Source organism: Xenopus laevis, chromosome 3L (assembly GCF_017654675.1).
Source record: "Xenopus laevis strain J_2021 chromosome 3L, Xenopus_laevis_v10.1, whole genome shotgun sequence".
Classification (NCBI taxonomy): domain Eukaryota; kingdom Metazoa; phylum Chordata; class Amphibia; order Anura; family Pipidae; genus Xenopus; species Xenopus laevis.
In genome coordinates, this window is record NC_054375.1 from 61,170,809 (window position 1) to 61,194,052 (window position 23,244).

The window sequence follows — 23,244 nt, forward strand, 5'->3', positions numbered from 1 at the left end:
AGCGTGTTAAATCTCAGTACCTATGTCATTAGGCACTTTCTGCCTACTAACGATTACCATTTACATCGAAGTGACATTAGGAAATGAATAATTCAGTGTGACATGTATTAATTAATGCAACAATGAGTTTTGAAGGGAACCTTTTCCACTGATTTGAAATAGGGTTTAAGTGTATTTTAGATTTTATTTTAATGTCAAGAAGAACAGATTAAGGTTCATTCACAATGCTCTATGCAGTGTACAAAGTGCACCATTTTTGTACTTTGCCCTCTGCATGGGATATTGGGCAAATAACTGCACCCCAGACCTGAGGACTGTTCATCAAATGTAGTGTTTCTTTTGAAATGAATGATGAAGGCCTATGGCATCCTGTTGGCCCAATATGATACTTTGTTTTCAAGACAGATGATTTTTTGTGGTTCAGCTGCGTAACCTTCCATTTCTAAATAGCATAGAAAGTGTGGCTACCATCTCATATTCTTCTATAGAAGAGGGAAGCATCCTGACTTCCTACATGGAACAAACTGTGGTCAGTCCTATCATCCACAGATTTTCATGCCCCGGGGGGACACAGGAATGATTTCTAATGTACTTTTAGGACAATATACTGTTACTTTAAACCAAACACCTACTTGTTAGCTATAGGAAATTGTGTTTGAAGAGTATTCTGGTAATTTAGCTAAAGTAGTGTGGCACAAGGTACTTTATTCTGTCTCATAACTTGGCAAGCAGGCATATAATCTCTTCACATCAAGCAAGGGCAGTTATTATAACATTCAGTTTTAATTATATTTCACCAAGGATATTTCTCTCGCACATCCTACCTCTAATAGCTAATGTGAACAGTGAAAAGAGGATACGCATAAAACTTGTCCTTTAACAGTCATTCAGAAGATGTCAGTTTTTAAAGTGCCTGAATAGGGAATGCAGTTATAACTTCCAGCTTGTATTGTATATCTGAAAATTATTAAAAAAATATGTTGTTCAGGTTCACATTGATTCCCAATGTAAGCCTTCAGTATAACCTTTCTAGAGATAAACCAACCTTTCAATAGTAGCTGGAATATTTTTGTAGTATGCTCAATAGTTTTTCCAGAATGATTGAATGAGTAATGAGGAAACAACTTTGCAATAGGACTTAATTAAAAAGGTTTAATCCACAAATTGGCAGATGTAATTCCATTTGCTTAAAATGATAATGACCAAGACCCTAAAAACACAGATGGTAGTAATTTAATGATCGCAGAAATCCTTCAATTGGCAAATAGACTCAACAGTTCATGATAATTAAGTATTGGATTGTGATCATTGTTTTTTTCATCTTGTAGACTCTTTTTAATCATAATTTATATTTTATTAACAAAAAAAGGCCAAAGAAATAATTTTCTGCTCTAGGATAACTCATATAACGACAAGCTTTATTGCACATAAGGGTGTTTTAATTACAAAAAAATACAAATCTTCGGCATAAATTACAAAATGTGACCATGCTAAAAATTTACTTTTGACTCAACTTTAAACCATCTGTTGCTTAAACTTAATAATAGTAGCAGATTGCATAAAAACACTGTGTAATCTAAAAATGTATGATTTAAAGATGAACTCTTACTAATTTCATGTTATTTTATAGCGGTTTTCATTAAGCTTTTTATGAAAGGACCCATGTTTTGATAAGATATCGGCTTTGTGATGCAAAAATTGGTTTAGTACTAGTTGTGCACATTGTTTTAAGCATTGTTTTCTATTGCAAAAGAGGGGGAATATGGTACACCATCAACAACATATGTATGCACTTTTGTTTTCCAGCCTGTAGCTTAAGAACGAATGGTTCCTATGTAGGGATGAGCGAATCGGACCTGTTTCAATACGTCAAAAATTCACGAAACAGCAAAGAATTTGCAAAAAACAGTAAAGTCAATGGTCATTCAATTTTCAAACTGCATGACCATTTTCAAACCGTGACACATATTTTTACTATACATTTGAGTCTATGGGTGTTTTTAGCAGCAAAACATGGTAAAACATTAGCTCATCCCAATTCATATGATATTTTGTCTTCAAGTATTTAGCACCCATAGGTTTTGTGCAATATACTGTTACTAAGGTAAATGCATGACATAGATTTGGTTTGATATGGTTGAATATCTACAGAGTATATGAAAATATATGAAATATATGAAATGCTAATATAGGTTTAAAGAAAACATATTGGCTACAATTTGTACCTGTCCTAAAAGAAAAATGTTTGCGCATTTGTAAGGTTTGCCATTTATTGATTGGAAATACTGTACAAGATACATGATAATGCATTTTGTTGCCATTAGCAGATTGCAGTCTCCAAACCAGGAAGTTATACTGTAAACTCCAAATGCAGTGTAAGTTTTCACTACAACTGAAAATGTTGAATCACAATTGCCTTCGACTGTAGCAATAAATGACAGTGCATCCTTTTTATACTCCAAAGTTGCAGTTGATGTGACTTTCATTCCCAAAGATGCTAGTAAAATACAAACCTGTTACGCAATTCACTGCTAACATAAATTGGCTGTTTGGTTCACTTCAAACACAAGGGTTTACATTACTGACACATTATTATTCCTGAAGTGCATTCTTAATCTGCTTAATACATCTTGCTCTTAAAGTGGCCACAGATTATATATATATATATATATATATATATATTTCTATTTATATATATATATATATATATATATATATATATATATATATATATATATATATTCTACTACTGTGATCCAGAACTGCAAAGACAGAACATAAAGAGTTAGTGGGCATTAAAGGTAAACTGGCTGAATGTGTCATGAATGTGATAGATTGTTTTATGGCTTTATACTGTAAATCAATATGAAGAGGAGAACAATATTCTGTTTGATGGTCTGGTTAAGCAACAGAGGCCTTTTCATCAGATGCTATAGCATTAAAGGGTGTCTCAGAACTATACAGCTGTACAGTAACTTAACACCGTAATGATTAGTCTATTACATATTTAACTCTTTCTTCTTTTTGAAAATATACATAGAGTAACTTTGGGGCAAATTCACTAAGCGCCGAAGCGCCGAATGCTAGTGTTAATTCGCTAGCGTTAATTTGCTAGCGTTTGGCATTTTCGTTACTGCGCAAATTCACTAACGAACGCTGGCGTAGTTTCGTTAGTGTTACTTTGCACCCTTACGCCTGGCGAATTTTCGCTAGCGACGTAACTACGCAAATTCACTAACTTGCGCAGTGTACTGAACGCTACCTTTTAGGCTAGACTTCCTTCGCCACCTCAGACCTGGCGAAGCGTAATAGAGTAGATAGGGATTGTTTCAAAAAAAGTCAAAATTTTTTCTAAGTCCCAAAACACGCTGGCGTGTTTTCTACATTATGGGTGATAGGCTGAAAAAGATCGAAAACATTTTTGGGGCTCCCCTCCTTCCCCCCTACATTTCCTGACTCATGGCAACTTACCTAGACAGTGGGCACATGTGTAGGGCAAAATAAAATTTTTATTTGATGAATTGAAGGTTTTCTAGGCATTTGTAGTGCTGATACGTATTCCTCCATTGAAATTTGAATTTGGCGCCCTATGCAAATTAGCCTTCGCTAACGTAACTTCGCTTTACTTAGCGAATCAACGCTAGCGCAACTTCGCAACCTTACGCTACCCCTGTGCGCAACTTCGGATTTTAGTGAATTTGCAAAGCGCTGGCGAAACTACACCTGACAAAGTGTGGTGAAGTGCGGTGAAGCGAGGCGAAGTTGCGCCTGGCGAAACTACGATTGTTAGTGAATTTGCCCTACCCAAATAGCAATTTGTGCACTAAAACTGGCCTGAGTAATCCTGGCAGGGTGCTAGAAAATATATATAAATGTAACATATTTATTATCACTTAGAGTAAACAGTCTGGTGCATTCTTTATAAAAGCAATAAAAAAGGGGGCAAATGTATGAAGAAATAATAAGGCAGCCACAATATAAAGTCAACTTTGATCGAAGCTGTTGTGCAAAAGCAATCTAAATCATTCACTTGAGCAGGCATAGAACAAAAGATTATTTTTTGAGGAGGTATCATTAAATGCCAAGGTATAGTGATAATTTGCCCTTTGCCTGGCTGCTTTGTGTTTTGGGGTTGAAAACAATCTGGATATTTATTTCACAATAAAAATCACCAATTAATTTGTACATAAAATCTGATATAATTATTTGCGTGTGCACACATCTACATCTATATACAGGTATGGGATCCGGTGTCCAAGAAACCAGCTATGCAGAAGGCTGTCTTCAATATACTCCATTTTATACAAAAAATTTTAAAATGTATTTCCTTTTTCTCTGTATTGACAATTAGTACCTTGTGCTTGAAGCAAAACCAGCCTATCAGGTTTATTTAATGTTTAAATGATTTTCTAGTAGACTTAAAGGGGTGGTTCGCCTTTATGTTAACTTTTAGTATATTATAGAATGACCAATACTAAGCAACTTTTCAATTGGTCATTATTTATTTTGTATAGGTTTTAAAGTATTTGCCTTTTCTTCTGATCCTTTGCAGCTTTGAAATAGGGGTCATTGACTCCCATCTAAAAAACAAATGCTCTGGCAAAAAATGTATTGTTATTGCTTCTTTTTATTACTCATCTTTCTATTCAGGCCTCTCATATTCATATTCCAATCTCTTATTTAAATCAAAGCATGGTTGCTAGGGTAATGTAGGCCTAAATAAGGAGAGGTGCTAAATAAAAAGCTAAATAACTCAAAAACCACAAAGAATAAAAAATGAAAACCAATTGTCTCAGAATATCACTCTGTATATCATACTAACATTTAACTCATAGGTGAACAACCCTTTTAAGGCAGGAAGATCCAAATTACAGAAAGATCCACTATCAGGAAAACCCTAGGTTCCAAGCATTCTGGATAACAGGTTCCATACCTATATGTGGGTTTCTTGAGATAAGTGTAACCTTCAAAAATATTTGTGCCTTCCCTTTTCTTTCATCCATGTGATTCCAGCCAAGTCTCTTTATGTCGATGGGTGTTTTTTCTTAAGTTCTCTCTCAAAATGCATTAAAGTCAATGGGAGTTTTCTCGCAAAAGTATTTCTTACTCAAAATGCATTAAAGTCAATGGGAGTTTTCTCGCAAAGTATTTCTTCCTCAAAATGCATTAAAGTCAATGGGCATTTTTTCTTGCAGCAATTTTTTTGTCTTAGCGACTTTTTTGTCTTGGTGACTTCTCAGAAATTCTCAGAATTTTTTTTTGCCACCAATCGATGCCTGGTGAAAAAGTTCGCTAATTGCAATCAATTATTTATTAGTGAAGATTTACTGTTTTAAATGTTATTGTAGGAAAGTATATTAAAGTGTGCTGTTGGGTCCGCTACCTTTATCTTTACTTATTTTACATCTTACATTTCAGGTCCATATAATAATAACTGGAAGAAGGTTTTTCTTACCCTCAGTGAAAAACACAGTTATTCAAAGCAGATCAGCATAGAAAATCTGGTTGGTGATTATTTAAGCAAATGCCTACCTTGCACTTTCATTCTAATATGGTCTACATAATAGGTCCCTTTAAATTCAACACATTGATTTGCCTTAAGCTTCCTGTGGAAGTTTAATTAGGACTGAATAATCCTTTCTAGAAGGCTAAAGAAGGAACAACAAAAGTAAGGATCAATTAACCTTTCAGTGACAAGATTATTTCAGTATCTGTAAGATCGTCCTAAGAAATTAAATATCAAACTAAATTGTTAATTACTTCTTTAATGCTCCATCCTAAAATAAGGAAATATTTTTTTATTTATGTTTTGCAACTTGTACATTTACCAAAGCAGATTCTTATTTGCAAGCACATTGCTTCACACACAGTACTTGCAGGTGTTCAATATGACAGAATTCGGGGGTGAATGTTGCACTGTAAGTAAAAAAAATCATGGTGATTTCACACTGTACTCATAATTGAGACTATGGGAGAAATATCATAGAGTTTTTTTCAAAATTTGCATAAACAAAAACACAGAATTGAATATTCTTCATTAGGGGGCAGATTCACTAAGGGTCGAATTTCGAAGTAAAAAATACTTCGAAATTCGACCCTCGAATTGAAATCCTTCGACTTCGAATATCGAAGTCGAAGGATTTAGCGCTAATCCTTCGATCGATCGATCGAAGGATTTTTAGTTCGATCGAACGATTAAATCCTTCGAATCGAACGATTCGAAGGATTTGAATCCAACGATCGAACGAAAATCCTTCGATCAAAAAAAGGTTAGCAAGCCTATGGGGACCTTCCCCATAGGCTAACATTGACTTCGGTAGGTTTTACCTGCCGAAGTAGGGGGTCGAAGTTTTTTTTAAAGGGCAAGTACTTCGACTATCGAATGGTCGAATAGTCGAACGATTTTTCGTTCGATTCGTTCGAATTCGAACGAATTTAACCAATTCAATGGTCGAAGTACCCAAAAAATACTTCGAAATTCGAAGTATTTTTCATTCGAATCCTTCACTCGAGCTTAGTGAATCTGCCCCTAGATGTTATTAGCACATTTTAAGGCATGCTTAAAAGGGATGTATTTTTGTGATGCAAAAGCAACAACCTTTTCAGTAGGAAGTTTTATTACATTAATTGCTCTCTGGGGCAAACTATAACATTTGCATACTTTTTTTCCATTGCTCTATTGGGTTGCTAAATGCTTTGCAAAAGCTATATTAAATTTGTGCATAGCTAATATTGTTTTCATAAATAACCCCTTTGTGATGTTTGAAGTAAAGGGCAGATAAGTGACTTTAAAAACTACTTTTACTTTATATTTACTTCAATCATATATTCCCTAGATGTGAGTGTAATAAGTAAGATTAACATTAGAAATGTATAGGTGTACCTCTAGTTATAGTTGTATTCCCCAGATAATTTGGGAAATCAGTGGCATTTTTTATGCATATTCCGGGGCTGCCCTTGTAGATTTTCTAGAGGTGTCCCAGATTTTTTGCATAATTTGTTAATTTACAAAGACAGGGATTTTCAAAGGTCTTTAGCTGTGTGACTTCATAGCTGTTTTTTTTTTTAATAATTAGCAATTTACTGTTCATATTTTCTTATCTGAAGGATCTCATTTTTCACTTGTACTGTCAGATAGTGTACTTTTAAATAATGGTTATGTAGATTAGGTGGGACTAGTTCCTGTGCAGCCAGTAGTGTTTAACATGCCAATTGTATTGATTTTTAGTTGGTTACAAATAAACTGCTGGTTACTGCTTAACTTCTATATGATGGAATGGTCACATGATCTCCTAGTTTATGGACTTATGGTTTATGGACACTAAGGGGCCAATTCATTAACTTAGAGTGAAGGATTCGAAGTAAAAAAACTTCGAATTTCGAAGTGCTTTTTGGGCTACTTCGACCATCGAATGGGCTACTTCGACCTTCGACTACGACTTCGAACCGAAGGATTCGAACTAAAAATCGTTCGACTATTCAACCATTCGATAGTCGAAGTACTGTCTCTTTAAGAAAAAACTTCGACCCCCTAGTTCGCCACCTAAAAGCTACCAAACCCAATGTTAGCCTATGGGGAAGGTCCCCATAGGCTTGGCTAAGTTTTTTTGGTCGAAGGATAATCCTTCGATCGTTGGATTAAAATCCTTCGAATCGTTCGAAGGATTTTCATTCCCAGTCGAATATCGAGGGTTAATTAACCCTCGATATTCGACTGATATTCGACCCTTGATGCATCGGCCCCATAGTAAGAGAAGACTTTAAAGAATAATTATTATTCAGTCAATGATTATGTCTGTGCAAGTAAAAGGTATGTATGGAGAAGCTCCCAATAAAAAAAAAACAGAAGTATCCAATATATGTTAACTCATGCACTAATGTAAATATGCAATCCCACACCTAGTGCTGGTGTTTAGGCTGATCCATCTCACCACTCCATGGGAGAAAGAAATGTTTGTGATACAGATAAAACCTCAAATATGACAAAGCAATGATTAAGATATTCACTGTGGTGCAGGGGATCTTGTATTTCTTAGGGTTCTCTCTAAAAAGCTTTTTTTCTGGAAATGTCTTTTTTCATCACAAATAGTGTTTGCTTGTGATACTCAATACAGGGTATAAGAAGTGAAACAAAAGCTTAAAAGATAGTGGAGGCGGTTGGTTGCATAGCTATAAGGCAATTAGTGAAAAAGGGGTAAGAGGCTGAAGCTCTCTAGAGGCATGGTGGATGGACATAAAAGAGCACAGAGCAGATCAGAAGAGATTAACTTAAGTGTTCTAGATGATGAAAGAGATAGTAAATGATGGGTTATTTAATGTGAAAGAGAATATAGTAAAATATAAAAATAAAATGGAATTATTTATCAAATGGCAAGTTTACTTTACATACAAGTTAATAACTCCATTTTCCATTTTTTATAGAAAAGCACATCATGGGTCATTCCTCTGTCTTTCCCTTCCTGAATTTTACATGTACAGGATTTCCCGTCAGCACACGCACAGTGGATTTCAGCATGTTAATGAGAAAGTGTGCATTTCGATCCCCAGCTAATGTAATAAAGATTTTATGAAGCTCTAGTCAGGACTAGACTGTTTCACTTTGCAACACTGAATAGTAGATGGCTTTGTCATGAAGGAAATGCCTTGCAGTTGCACAGTTCCCTTTTTAAGGCTTTGAATGTATTTAAGTTCAGAAGCGGTTCAGAACCTGCACTACAAGGGTGTTGAAAGTCTTCCTGCTTACAGACTGAGGCTGCAATTAATTCAATTAACTCTCAAGTTCTGACTAAGTAGGCATTTTAAGGCTGTAACCAAACAGGCTATGAGAGGTGTCTTGATCTTGTCCGCTTCAGCCCTTTAAAGCAACAAATGCAACTGCATTTCTAATTAGTACCATGTATTATCATAAATGGTCTTTATTGCTACTTGTCTAGCAATGCATAGCAGATAGCTGAATTTTTATTTACTACTCAACTGTTTAAAAATAAACATCTGATTCGTTGCTATGGGTTACAAGATTGGGCAAACATAAGACAACACAAAAACATTACATATTTTGTACATATTAATCTAAAACAAATTCACAGCAAAAATTGTTATCATTTCATGTTAAGTTAAAACACAATAAAAGGAGCAATTCGTTAAATGTCAACCTTACATAATATGTGATACATTATTGATATAGTCAGTAATGCCCTAAGTAGGTTAACATTTACAAATGTCAAGGGCTATTGCTACTGCTGATAATGTCACCAATGTCATCAAGGCACAGATGTTCCCATGTGTATGTACAACAGGTCAAACCTTGGCTCCCAGAATGACTCGGTATGAATCATCTACTGCAGGTAGTGAATTAATGACCTATAGATCACGGATATTAATGACCTTTCATTTCATGATAGATTGAAAAGTTTTACAAACATACATGTGCAAGCTGATGATAAAGTGGTTCCCACACTACATGAGGGTGCTGAAATAGTGAAGAGAGAAGCATAAAGTCCAGTTAGGATAACTGTACCCCTATGCTGGGTAACATTGATAGGTGCCATGAATGGTCTGCTGAAGTGGTGAGGAACAGAAATCACTCATGATGAATGGATAACATGCAAAATAACAGTCCTATATTCAGACCAGTGGTCACAACCAGGATCCAGGCAAGGGACACAGGAACCAGACAGATAACTCAGGAATCAAGCAGATAACTCAGGAACCATACAGGAAAATCAGAAGCTAGGCAGTGAACCCAAGAATCAGGCAGGCAAAGCATAAACATAATGGTTTTCAGAAAAAAGATTATATGGGCTCTTGATTGTACCTAACTGGCACCAGTCTTGAGTTGGAGAGTCTGCTAAATTCTCCCACAGTACAGGTTTCAAATCTGGGCAGGTTTTACTGATTTACACTGCCATTTTAAGGGTGGGATAGATAGGTCATTGGATATGGGCCCATAGGTTTAGTAAAAGTAGACTTTACTGCAATTATAACAATGATAAAGTGATATGAAAAACGCCTATGATGCATCCATTCATCTTCTCTTTTCTAAATAAAACAGCCACAATGCCACACATTTAACCAGAGGCTGCAGAGAAGCTTTATACTGTAGTCAAGTTGGAGGACAGCTGGTTGTTTATCACAGATTTACATTTTCTCTCTAGAATGGGCCCTCGCTTCTTTCTCCTGTCATCAGTATGTATGTAAATATATATTTATATATGCAAATACGAATGCATTCACCCATCTAATTCAACTCATACACAAGAATATTTGTACTGTGCTTGTCCTCTGTTAACCCCGTCAATGCATTATACTGTACATTTGTCAGATTCACTAAAAATCCATTGCATGGTCTGTCAATTACCCATGTACACCACATGAAGACTGCGCCTTAAAATGTATACACCATCTATTTCAAACGCTACTGAAATAACAAAATATTTCATTTGTGAGAGGAGAGTACTGTAGCTTTATTGCATATACACAATATAAAGGCCATTGCTTTTAGCATTTATTTTTACAGTTATTTTGTGGGTTTTGTGTATTTTATGTTTATATGTTTGTTTGTGTGTGTGTGTGTGTGTGTGTTTGCCCTGTATTATTTTACATGGTTAGCAGAATATACTGTGCATTTTTTTCTTTTCAAATACCCACTCATTTGAATGAAAATGTATAACTGTAAAATGAATTCTTCATAGACGGAAATTGAAAATCACTTTGGATCATCACAGTAACTGAATATATATGCCTCTGCATGCAGTGATGCTTGGGTGCGAGGGGACTGTCATATAGCAGAGAATGAGAATGTGCTCTTATGCAAAGGGAAGACTATGGTACAGCCTGCAGCAGTGGACTTATCTGAAAATTTCAAAGTATGAAAAGCTTTAAAGGAGAATTCAACCCTAAACTTAAAAAAACCCTACCCTACATAGACCCCCCTCCCTCCTCCCCCCCAGCCTAAGTGTTACCCCGGGCAAATGCCCCTAATGTTTTACTTACCCCTCTGTGCAGATTCAGGCATCAGAGTTCACGGGCACCATCTTCAGCCGCTTTGGTAATTTTTGTAATGAGACCGGCGCTTCTGCAATTTTCGGTGCAAACGCAGTTGTCGCAAAACAGGAAATTGCTCCAACTGCGCATGCACCGACATTCCAGTTTCATTCCAAAGATTTCCGAAGAGAAGAAGATGGCACCCGTGAACTCCAATGCCTGAATCTGCACCGAGGGGTAAGTAAAACGTTAGGGGCATTTGCCTGGGGTAACACTTAGGCTGGGGGAGGAGGGAGGGGGTCTATGTAGGGTAGACGGGTAGGGTTTTTTTAATTTTAGGGTTGAATTCTCCTTTAAACAGTGGATTTGATTTTGAGACAGAGCATAATAATGTTATGCAGGAAGCCCATGTAGACAGCTGATCTTGGTTTTATAGGGAAGCAGCTACAGATGAATAGGGCAAATAAATGAATCCTAGCATTTGTATCTGACACTGAACAGGAAAAACAATAACAAGATTTTTACGGTTCCTCATTATCTCCTTAGAACAGCTTCAATCCCTCTCCCCCTCCCTCTTTCCCATCCTATACATCTCTCTAGCTTGCTCATTTTCTTCATGATGAAACAACATTTCTTGATAAGTACGATACATGTCTTAAGGGTTAGCACATTAATTTTCATGTTAAGAATTGAAATAGAAAATCACTTCGGCTATTTACTCGTTTTCCCATTTTTTTTAGACCACGCTGAACTGACAGGTGGCAGTATTGTGGCACAGATGTGTCTGTCTGATTGCTGTATTAAGCTACTGACCACATTTACAATAATGCAAAGCTACTTTAAATGCCTGTTATTGTAATATTTGAAAGCAGAATTGTTTTCCATTGCATTGTGCCTCTGCTATTTAATGAGGCAGTAAAATAATACATTAGGGTTTTAACTAGCCTTTATTATTGTTTATAACAAAATAATTTCTCAATTAAGTATAACTAAAACAAGGCTTTAATTAATGAAAGCATTTGAAATCTATTAACTGAACAAATTCTGCATAATGTGTATGTATGAATGTAAATACTGCATGCACACACCAGTTGACCTTTACCTAATGGGTATTCTGCGATACACTGGTTTCTAGCGAGGGTCATTCAAGAGGCCTGTGAGCATACATATTTTTGGCAAAACTGTGGTACTAACAACTCATTGTTGGCAACAATAATTTATATAAATTTACACAAGTGAGTGCTGCCAATCATTTTCTTTCTTTTTGTGCGGAAATAATGGCTGTATATGAAAGTCTGTAGAATAGTTGTCAATTAGGCTGTTTCAAAGATGTACCTTCATTAGCTGGGTATTACAAGTTTACTTGTATGTGTTATTAGAGCTCCAGAGTCAAGGATAATTTCACACTGTCTCATCGCTTCGTTACAAATTATCCTAAGCTTTTGCTGTGGGATTAATGATCTAAATGAACCTTATGACTTATTACACTAATAGGCAGTGCTAGAATCGTATACTCATGTAAGGGGCCTAAATGTGGCACGTGAGCTTACACATTTTGGCCAAAGTTGGGTATGAATATCCCATTGTTTTGTAACCATTATTTATAGATTTATAAATTTACACATGACTTACATGTCTTGTGTATTCTCTCTCTCTCTCTCTCTCTCTCTCTCTCTCTCTCTCTCTCTCTCTCTCTCTCTCTCTCTCTCTCTCTCTCTCTCTCTCTCTATAAAAATGCTGCATACTGTATTGTAAATAACAAGTGCAGAAAGCAGTGACCTTTAGTTGGCTTTTGTAATGCAGAGGTTTCCAACCTGTGGGTCTGGTTCCCTAAGGAGCCTCAAACCAGTGCTGAGAGTTCAATCCTGTCAAGTTAAGTATGTGCATTAAAGGGTTGGTTCACCTTTAAGTTAACTTAAAGATGAACAACACCTTTAAATATTAGCCTTCATTTTTCTTTTTTAAAGGGTATGGGTTTGATGGGAGTCCACATATGCAAAACACACCAGTCATACTGAGACCTTGAAAAGTATTTGCAGCCAGTTTGCTCCTGAAAACATCTTTTGTGCTGTGAAATATATAATATTAATAATGTACCCCCTATTGTTAAATATAAGAATATTTTAACTCATAGAGGAATGTCATTACCAGTTCCATTATCATATAAATTTATGAGACTCAAAGCCGAGTGCTTTTGTGAACACTATGGAACTTTGCGGTGACTTCTAATACCCCCCATATTTTACAACAGGGGGTACATTATTTATTATAATACACACATATCGGTGAGTCATATGACAGAAATTCCATCACTAAGCACTAGTAATGAGAGAATCTGCCGGGTGTTGCTTCACAACAAAATGTGCAAACTTATACTACTACTACTAAGGGGCATATTTATCAAGGGTCGAATTTCGTACTGAAAATACTTCGAAATTCGAGTTCAAAAAGACCAACCGATATTGAGTCGAACTTTTTTTTTGGTCAAATAGGTCCGTTTTCGATCGAATAGGTCCGTATTCAGCCAAATTCGAATCATACGAATCAAAGGAATAGCGCATTCAAACAAACAAAGTCCACCAATTGACTCCAAATAGGTTCTAGGACGTCCCCCATAGGATACAACAACAATTCGGCAGGTTTTAGATAGGAATGGTCGAAGTAGAATTTTTAAAGAGACAGTACGTGAGAAATTTGATATTCAAATTTTTAGATTTTTTCAAATTCTAATCGAATTTGGACTACTCCCTAGTTGAAGTACACAAAAAAATAGCTCAAAATTCTATTTTTTTAATTCGAAAATTCCCCTCGACCTTTGATAAATCTGCCCCTAAGTAACTATGCTGCTGTTTAACAAACATGTGCCATTTGTAGCTTATATATTTCTGGCTTACAAACACAAAAATAAATCAGACACAAACAGATAATATCTTGGTGCTTTGTATCCCACATTAAAATGAATAAAATATATATGTAACTGTACTGAATCTGAAATACAGGTGTGGGGACCTGGGGCTTTTCGGATAAAGGATCACCATTGGCTCTCCATACCCATAAATAAACCCAATACAATGTTTTTTCTTCCAGTAAGGATTACTTTAATGTTACATGACTGAGAATGAGAAAATTCATGGTTGCATTAGTAATCCAAACAACTTCAAAAACCAACTGAGTAGAAAAACTTTGCTTCATTATTTTTTTTATTTTTGACATAGAAAACAATATAACATTACAGCAGTGCACAAAAAGAATAATAGAAAAAAGAAGAAAATAGATAGGGAAATAAACAAAAACAAGTCTTTGAAGAAGAGGAGGGTTCCTCAGCCATGTTGTCACCACCAGAGATGTCTTCCACTCCTAAAGTTCTAAGTAGTGATGGGCGAATATGTGCAGTTTTGCTTCACCGGAAAAATCACGAATTTACAGCGAAATTCGCCAAGCAGCGTAAAATTCGCTAAATTCATTGGTCAGTGGACATCAAAATAATTTTATTCAAGCGCCAATTTTGACACATGTCAATTTTTTTGGACGCAGCAGATTTTTCAGCTTTGAATTGTTACCGCAGTTTCACAAATTCATTTATTTGTGGCGAGGGAAATTCTATGCGAATTCGTGTCTGCCGAATTTATTCGTCATCACTAGTTCCAAGGCTAAGACATGTTTTCTTCATTAAGTAACCTTAATGTAGAACTTTAAGCTGTTTATTTCCTTATAGTTGTGTAAATATTGATTTGAAGCAATATCCACCATTGGTATTTTATTCTGTATATGTACGTCAATTTTTATACATCTATTGAATAAAGTAGGCATCAAATCCCATTGAGCATCTTTTTTTGACACTGCATACACATATGAAAGCTTTCAAACAATTTAGCAGCTCGGCTTTGAGTCTCAATTTAGCAGCACTCGTTGGATGAGACCACTATTTACCTGAATTTGTAGGCAGGTGTTTCTACAAAGTGCAAACAAATTGAAGAAATTTAGCAGCACTTGCCACTAGACAAGATAACAGTTTAGAAATATTAAGCACTCTATGAAGAGACTGCTATTTGCATGAATGGGGGAATCTCTACAGAGTGCTAAGAGGCAACAAGACTTGACAAGTAGTATCATTAGACAGGATGACAAAAGTTTAAAAATATTGGGTACTCATTTAAGACTGATATCGGTATGAATGCAGGTGACTCTAGATTTAGATCTAGGTTTCTACAAATTGCAGAGCAGAGAGTAGGACCCGGCTTGGGTGAAAACTAGGCCCCACCTCGATAAATTACTTATGCCAAGTTTGTCAGGCAGCTTTTAAAGATGGCAGCCAAACAGACAGCCAATGGCAGATAGTAGGACACTGAGTAATAGCACCTCCTTATATAGACAGTGGGAATGCTGATGTGGAAGTGGAGAGGAGGATAATATGCTGTTTGCCTTTTTTCACATGTACCATGTATATTTTCCCCATGCCTTTCTTTCCCTGTGACATGTATATACATTTATATTATATATGAATAAAAAAATGCCCATAGCAATTAGCAGTGGAATACATTTTAATCGTATTGAATTGTGCTCTTTTACTTGTTCTACTGAATCTTTCCTACTTATTTCCAGGTATCAAAATGAGCTAATCCCAACAGATATAATTTATATACTCTCTTTTACATGTATACTTTAGCATCTCAGCCATTGGGGGATACATTATACTTTATTATCCATTACGAGACAGTTAACAATAACATTAGCCGGGCAGAGTCAAAAAACAGTTGATTCATTTAAAAAAAAAGCTACTGTACTAAAAGCTTTTAGAGTCCTCAGACATTGCTTGTGGAGCATTTTTAATACACTTTTCCACATTTCTCAACTTTTATTATGTCTAATATTTAACAGAAAGGTAGAGGACAAAAAATGTAAAATGTATATGGAAGGGAGTAACTGGAATATTTGTGTAGTCACAGCAGTTATGCAGAATACACCCATGCAGTGTGAGGTAAAAACTGTAAAAAGTAAAGAATTGCCTAATCATATCAGGGAAGATGCACATAGGGGCTTATTTAGTAAACTGAGAATATATAACTCATCATGGTCCCCCAGACTCTATTTTCTTGAATGTCATATTTAGGGACATATTAACCATCCCTTTTAACCACTGATAAGTAAGTCCCTAAAAATCTTATACAGAAATAGAAAGCAATGGCATTGCACTATTGTGAATTCTGGTAAGCTATATGCCCCTATAGGTGTAATTTTCACTTAGACAAACTCACAGAATTCACAGAATTGTAGAAGACCACCTCTATTAGTGTGAGATTGAAACATCCAGTTTATGGCACATAGGAAATACTAAAATGCAGCTGTATACATAACCAATCCCATATGTGATGTGTTTCATACGTCAAGCCTTACAGATACAGGAAGAACTATTTTTGTGTTTCACCCTCATGCTCTATAAGAGAGGGCAGGTTGCGTTAAGAGAATCTTCCCTAACACTCTTCACATTCCCTAGATTTTCAAAGGAGATATTCCTGACTTAATTACATTAAAATGTAAAGTAACTCAAATGGGACAAAAGATGACTAATACCAACTAGAGAGGTACATTTCCTGAAGAAAATGTGAGTGGTGCTTGCCGTGGCAAAACTCAGGCCCAAATCTGATTGGCTGTTGTTGCCCCGCCCCTTTTTTTCCTAATTGTGAACCACAGTCACTCAGTGACTAACATACCAAAGTTTGGGAATGCTGTCATTTAATGTGTAAAAATGGCAGCATTTCTATTTTTTTCTATTGAAAATCAATGAATGAAATTTGATTGGTTGTTGGTGGCTCCGCCCACTTTTTCTAAACTTGAAGTGGAAACCCCCAGCGACCACATTTGTGATATTCAAGGTCCCTGACATCAATACTGAGAGAATGGCAGCCTTCTTAATTTTTCCCATTAAAACCAATCAAAGAAATCTGATTGGTTGGTTTTGGCTCCACCCACTTTTCTTAATTTTAATCCCAGTCCCCCAGTGACCAACTGTGCCAACTTTGAGGACCCTGCCATTAACCGTCTAAGAGCGGCAGCAGTTTAAAATTTTCCTATTTAATTGAATGGCTGAAATTTGATTGGCTGTTGTAGACTCCGCCCACTTTTTGTAAATTTTGGCTGCAGTCACCCAGTGACCCACGGTGCCAAGTTTGGGAGCTCTGGCTTTATTACTGTGAGAATTACAGCTGTTTACATTTTCTCATTGAAGTCAATAGGGAAAATTTGATTGGTTGTTTGCGGCTCCGCTCACTTTTTTGGGTCCCCAAAATAGGACAGAAAAGTCACAACACCCCATTCCCGAATAAGCTGAACGGTTTGACACCTCATTCATGGGTCTGCGACAAACTAATTATTCGATAAATTCCCCATTATAAGTCAATGGGGCAAATTTGGGGACCTCTCCTGCCCCGGGGGTAAAACTTATACCCTCGTGTGGGGTATCATCTGACACAGGTCGCAAACCTCTTCAAATGTGGTAAATTTAACGTTTCTACAAGATTCCCTCTCTGCGCTAGAATCCGTCAAAAGTTGGCCTCAATGTTAATCTATGGGACTTTTCGGGGTGGTTAATTGCCCCCGCAAGGGGCAATTAACCACCCACCCCTTAGAAAAGTCATACCACCCCATTCCCGATTAAGCCGCACGATTTGACACCTCATTCATGGGTCTAGGACAAACGGTGCGGGACTAGTTACGCGCCAAACTTTCATACGGAAGAAGAATAAAAATAAGTTTGCAAGATAACAGTAGTGATGCTTTGCTTCGCAAGCACCACTAAAAAAATAAGTTTGCAAGATAACAGTAGTGATGCTTTGCTTCGCAAGCACCACTAATAAGTTTGCAAGATAACAGTAGTGATGCTTTGCTTCGCAAGCACCACTAATAACCAGTGATGGGCAAATTTGATCTGAAAATTTGCAAAACTGCAATTTCTTTCAAACTGAGCAAAGTTTTGTTTTACTATACATTAAAGTCTATGGGCATTTTTTTTTTTGTTGCAAATCATTTGATTTTTCCCTACAAATAAACAAAGTACTACAACAGTGATGGGATACAGATATACATTAGCAGGCGTTCTCTCAACTTATGCAGTGTTTGCTTTTCTGAAACCACCACTGTAGAGTCCTGCTTATTTCAGTGTAACATGATACTGTCAATAAGAACTGGTATTTTCTTAGAGCGAGCTACCAATTATTGCTATCCACATACACAGAGAACAGGCGATTATATTTATAAATTATAATTATTCCTATGGTATTGTCATTACAGTGTATACAAAAATTCCACTGGAGAAAAGCAGAAATCTAAATCAAAAGGAGCTCTGTTAGTTCATTTAGCCAAAATGTGGTGGCAAATTATACAAATATGGCTGTACAGTATATTCATATCCTGCATCAGGCTTAGGGAATAACTGTGAGCCACAATGAACCAAACTGAGTGCAATAAATACTGGGCTTCATGTGTGGGCCACACTTACAATCTTATATTGTTGTAAAATATTTTATAGATGGTTAACAATCCCATTTGCTAACAGTTGTTCATGCCCCTCCCACTTATGTTCATAACAAACTTAAAAAGAAATAAAGGGGTCTATTTATGAAGCCTCATTTTTGTCTGGTTGAGTTTTTATGGAGAAAATTCACATTTTTAGAGGGGAAAAGATATATTTTTTTGTGATTTATTATGCTCCAAAGCTGCTTAAAATCCAAATACGATTGCTCTGGTTTAGGCTGACAGGAACAAGGTGAAGCAGAGCACACTCTGATATCTTCACAGAGAACGCCTGGTGCACAGGGTAGAGAGTACGGCAACCCCCAATATATAGTAGAAATAGAAAAACTCTGGCACTCGAGGCAAGTGAAATGCAGGGTTTCCCCTTGCTTTTTATTTCTTGTGCAGACGTGCAACGTTTCGGGGTGGCCCCCTTTATCAAGCTTGTGCAACGTCTGCACAACAAATAAAAAGCAAGGGAAACCCTGCATTTCACTTGCCTCGAGTGCCAGAGTTTTTCTATTTCTGGGTAGGCTGCCCATAGTTTTTATTCGTAAACACTTAAAGGAGATCAAAAGGCCTTCTTCCACACCCAAAACTTAGTGCTGGGCACTCAGCAAACAGCAGCTCTAAGTTTTGCTGCATAAATGTGAAATGTTGCAGCGGGGTGATGTGCCATTTAGCGCAAATGAATGCCCTTTTCACTGCACCGCTGAAGCGTGTGTGGTTGATAGGGATGTAGCGAACCTCCGATTTGGTGTTCGCGAACGCCGTTCGCGAACACCGGCAAAAAATGCGAACGTTCGCAAACAGTTCGCGAACTTCGAACACCCGCTAAAATCGTTCGATTCGAACGATCGAAGGATTGTAATCATTCGATCGAAGGATTTTCATTCGAATCGAACGATCGAAGCCATTCGATCGAATGCTTTTCATTCGATCGAATGCTTATAATCGTTCGAACGAATGGAAATCGTTCGATTTTAGCGGTCGAAGGAATTCGAATGGTCGAATGGTCGAACGACTTGTATTCGAATCGAACGCGAACTCAAAATGCGAACGTTCCCAAACGTTCGCGAACATTCGGCAGACGCGAACGGTCGAAGTTCGCGCGAACTAGTTCGCAGCAGAACAGTTCGCTACATCCCTAGTGGTTGAAGCTAATCTGGATCTGGCTGCAACTGCTCATCCACCTTGTTGGCATTCTCAGTGAAGGGTGACATGAGATGGCACCTGACAACCCCACTGTGCTGCTCTACATTTTTTCAGACAGAAGCTGTGGAGGGGGCCTGGGGCTGTCAACAGGCTTTTGTTCTCCTTTAAATATTATTCACAGAAAGTAATGATTCTGATGCTAGGAAAAGGAATGAACTGAGCATACAGTGTTTCATAGCAAAGCAAACAAAAGGTACATACTGAACAAGTGTCAGCAATTGCATTGTTCAAATACGTGACACGCATAGAGAAAAATAAAGGAGGCAAACATAAAGCAATTTTAATGACTTAAAACATGTAAAAGTAATCAATAGCACAATGGGAAGGCTAGACTTGCCAGCTGCTTTCTACCACGATTTTCTGTTTTTTATTGATCTTACTAACAGTATATTGTTTCTTTATGTTTGTTTGACTTTGTGAGGACATTTAGTTTATACCAGTAGCAATGCAATGTCTTCTTGATTATTTTTTTGTTTGTTTGTTTGTTTTTTGCACCAAAAGTGTATTCTAATGCCAGACTAAGTTACCAGCATTAGTGGGGTCAATACAATGATCACATTGTAGAAAATTTGATCTAATATATTAATTTTATTAGTCTTGGTATGGTATAGCATACTTTTTTTTCTTCCCAGAAAGCAATAATATAAATCAGTTTTAGCAAAATATACTGCATTTTCCCAGTCCCCTAACATACACCTAGCAGCATACAAAATCAATGTAATAATCAATGAATAGTAAATCATACTAAAGTAAATCTTGTTCTACCACAGAATGCATGCCAAGCACCCCACAGGAAACAATAGCTACTAAATTACACAGCATCAGTTCTTTTGGTGCCAGAATACTTAGTGAGCATTGCCTGGGAGTCAATAAAAGAATGTAATCAAAGTAAATCATACCACTTTAGGTATAGTCTGTTTCTACAGTAAGGCACCCAATCTTTTCTACTATTCATCTGTCACATTATAAGGTAATGTATGGGTGTCTGCAAGAAAGCACATTTGCCATATTCAGCAAGAAAAGTGAGTTGACACCGTAATTGCATTCATTTGTAAGAGTCTGTCTAGTATTATTTTTCACTGATTGAAGCACGCGGATCATCTTGTGTTTTTCCAAGCCACAAAGAGCATTGACTTTTTGTTAGGAAATTGCAAGTACTTAATAACACCAACTAATAAATAAGCAAATAGGTATTTGACTCATGGGGGAGAAGATAATGAAACGGCACTGATGTCAGTTACACCATTCTTTTTCCCATGAATAATATTACAAGAAAGGGATGCTCTTGGACTATTTACCCTATCCGTGTACTGAATAGAATCTAAGAGGTTTTAAGGTGGATAACCCTTTTTCTTTGTGTAAAGAATTCAGCATATCATCAGCACATAAATACACACTATTGGGTGTTATTGCAAAGTAATAGGGAAACTTCCAATTGGCACGCTATGTTATTTCTTTTTTACTTTATAAAATCTCAATGATTAAAGGGGCTCCAAGTCTACAGCAGGGTGTGGAAACCCTGGCGACTTCAGGGTTAATACTAAGCAAGTGGAATTGTCTCTCTATATTACCCATGCACACACAAGGAATGCATCTAGGACCAGGACAGTTGAAGACTAGAACAAACAAATATTCTGTAAGTGATTGAAATATGCATTTAGAAAGCAAAATTGCTTTAGCTTCTAGAAAACAATCAATGTTCCCACTATGGTTAATGTAGGTCTCAGTCTCCCCAGCACTTCCTAGAATCACTCCATCTGAAACATAATACAGTTGAAAAGTTAAGATGCCATTAACCCTTTCAGTGATGAAGCCTAAACCCTGCTAGAATAATGCCACCTGGATGCTCTGTTTCACTAAAAATGTAAACATTTACTCAAGCAGCAAAGAGTTTAACGAATTCCTCTTTCGTATGTTTTTTGTTGTTTCTGACAAACAATTATACTTGTTTAAGCATATTTTATACATAAAATTCAAAACAAATGGCTCATTTCAATCCCTACACGCTGATGCTGAGAAGTTACACTGATTATTGAATTCCTCGTGTAGAATCCAGTGCACTCATTCAGTCAATTAAATCTCTTATTACATCTGATGTATCAGTGTCAATATCACTGTTTAATCTCTGAAATCCACATCAGCTCAGGAGCCTTGATATTGGGTGTTTTTTTCAGCTGCTTTGAAATTCAAAGGGCTTGAAAGGCCATTTTAACAGGGATGGACAGATACATTTTTTTGCTGCAAAAGCTCATAAATAATAAAACATTTGGGATGCATACAGAATTTTATAGTAAATTCTATAGGATCATATCTAAAGACAGAATCCTTTCCATGTTATTATGTACCCACTCAAAACACCCCAGCCTATACTTTACAGCTTTTGTGAATTTAGCTCCAACCCCTGGCAGTGTAAACAAAGCAACCACAACTTATACGTGAACTTAAATAACCCATTAATTAGTAACAATCCAAAGTCACTCGCTCATTGCTCCAGCAACTGCAGGGCAGTGCAACGTGCCCAGGGTAAGTCCTTGTTTCTATTCATTTCACAACCCCTGTTTATTCCTTTGAAGCAATTTCATACTAAGGGTAAATCTGCTCTGTGGGTTAAATGCTAGACATCACCTGTGACTGCTATGTATTTTATGCAGATTATAGGAACACCAATATACTGCCATGCAGATACAGCCAGTTTGAATCACTCAGCAGTGAAAACTGCAAAATGCTACTATATACTACAGCGAAAGGCTGTGCCAGCATTTTCCGATGCATGTTACACATCAGCTCCAATATCTACAAGGGGGAAAAAAGGCTTTCTTACCATACATACAGAAGCTATTCGTTCCGCTAGATCCAATACTGCTGTATCCAAACCGGCAGCATGAGTGATCCTTGGGCCTCACACAAAAGCAAGATAATTGGCTCTCAATGAAGAGATGTAAACATCCATCATAATAGCACTGGTGCTGAAGCTGAAAGCTACCTCAGCTTTTCTATGCACTCTGTGAGATGATGTCACAAGCATCATCTCAGTGTACTCTCATTGGCTTTTGCTACCTGGAATCATATCTTAACCCTGAGCGTGCAGCATCAATACCAAAGCCCATCTTAGCAGTGTTTGCAGGGCTTGGACTCAGCTGTTAAAGTAATGAATGAAACAATGCACATTTTAAACAGCAAATGAATAGATTTACATAGAATAGCTTTAATAAGCGTCCAGTTACATTTGTTGCTATATTTCATGGATAAAGCCATGTTAGAAGATGAAATTACAAGCAAACATTTTTGTTTTTGTATTTTAGTATTATTCATCAAAAATGTAATTATTTTGATTTTTTTTTTTTATATGTAATTTATATTTGAAAACATGCAACTAGATATATAAAAATAAATTTTGCTGTTTAATGCTGTTCTATTCTACACTGACATATGGTTTAGCAAAAGGGTGTAACTAAAATATTTCATTTCCAGACAATTATTAGACGTTCTATCCTTTCACTGAGGGGCACATTTACTAAGCTCGAGTGAAGGATTTGA

At 36.6% G+C, this 23,244-nt stretch overlaps 1 protein-coding gene across 2 annotated transcripts in view; it reads right to left on the reverse strand.

The window, feature by feature from the left end:
- mgat4c.L (MGAT4 family member C L homeolog) overlaps positions 1-22,699 on the reverse strand; it is a 71,765-nt gene extending 49,066 nt beyond the window's left edge. For both annotated transcript variants that reach the window (XM_041586297.1, XM_041586298.1), the window contains exon 1: positions 22,529-22,699. In XM_041586297.1, the coding sequence (XP_041442231.1) occupies positions 22,529-22,531 (3 nt within the window). In that variant the 5' untranslated portion in view covers positions 22,532-22,699. The remainder of the gene's footprint in view (positions 1-22,528) is intronic.
- Between the last annotated feature and the right edge of the window lie 545 nt (positions 22,700-23,244).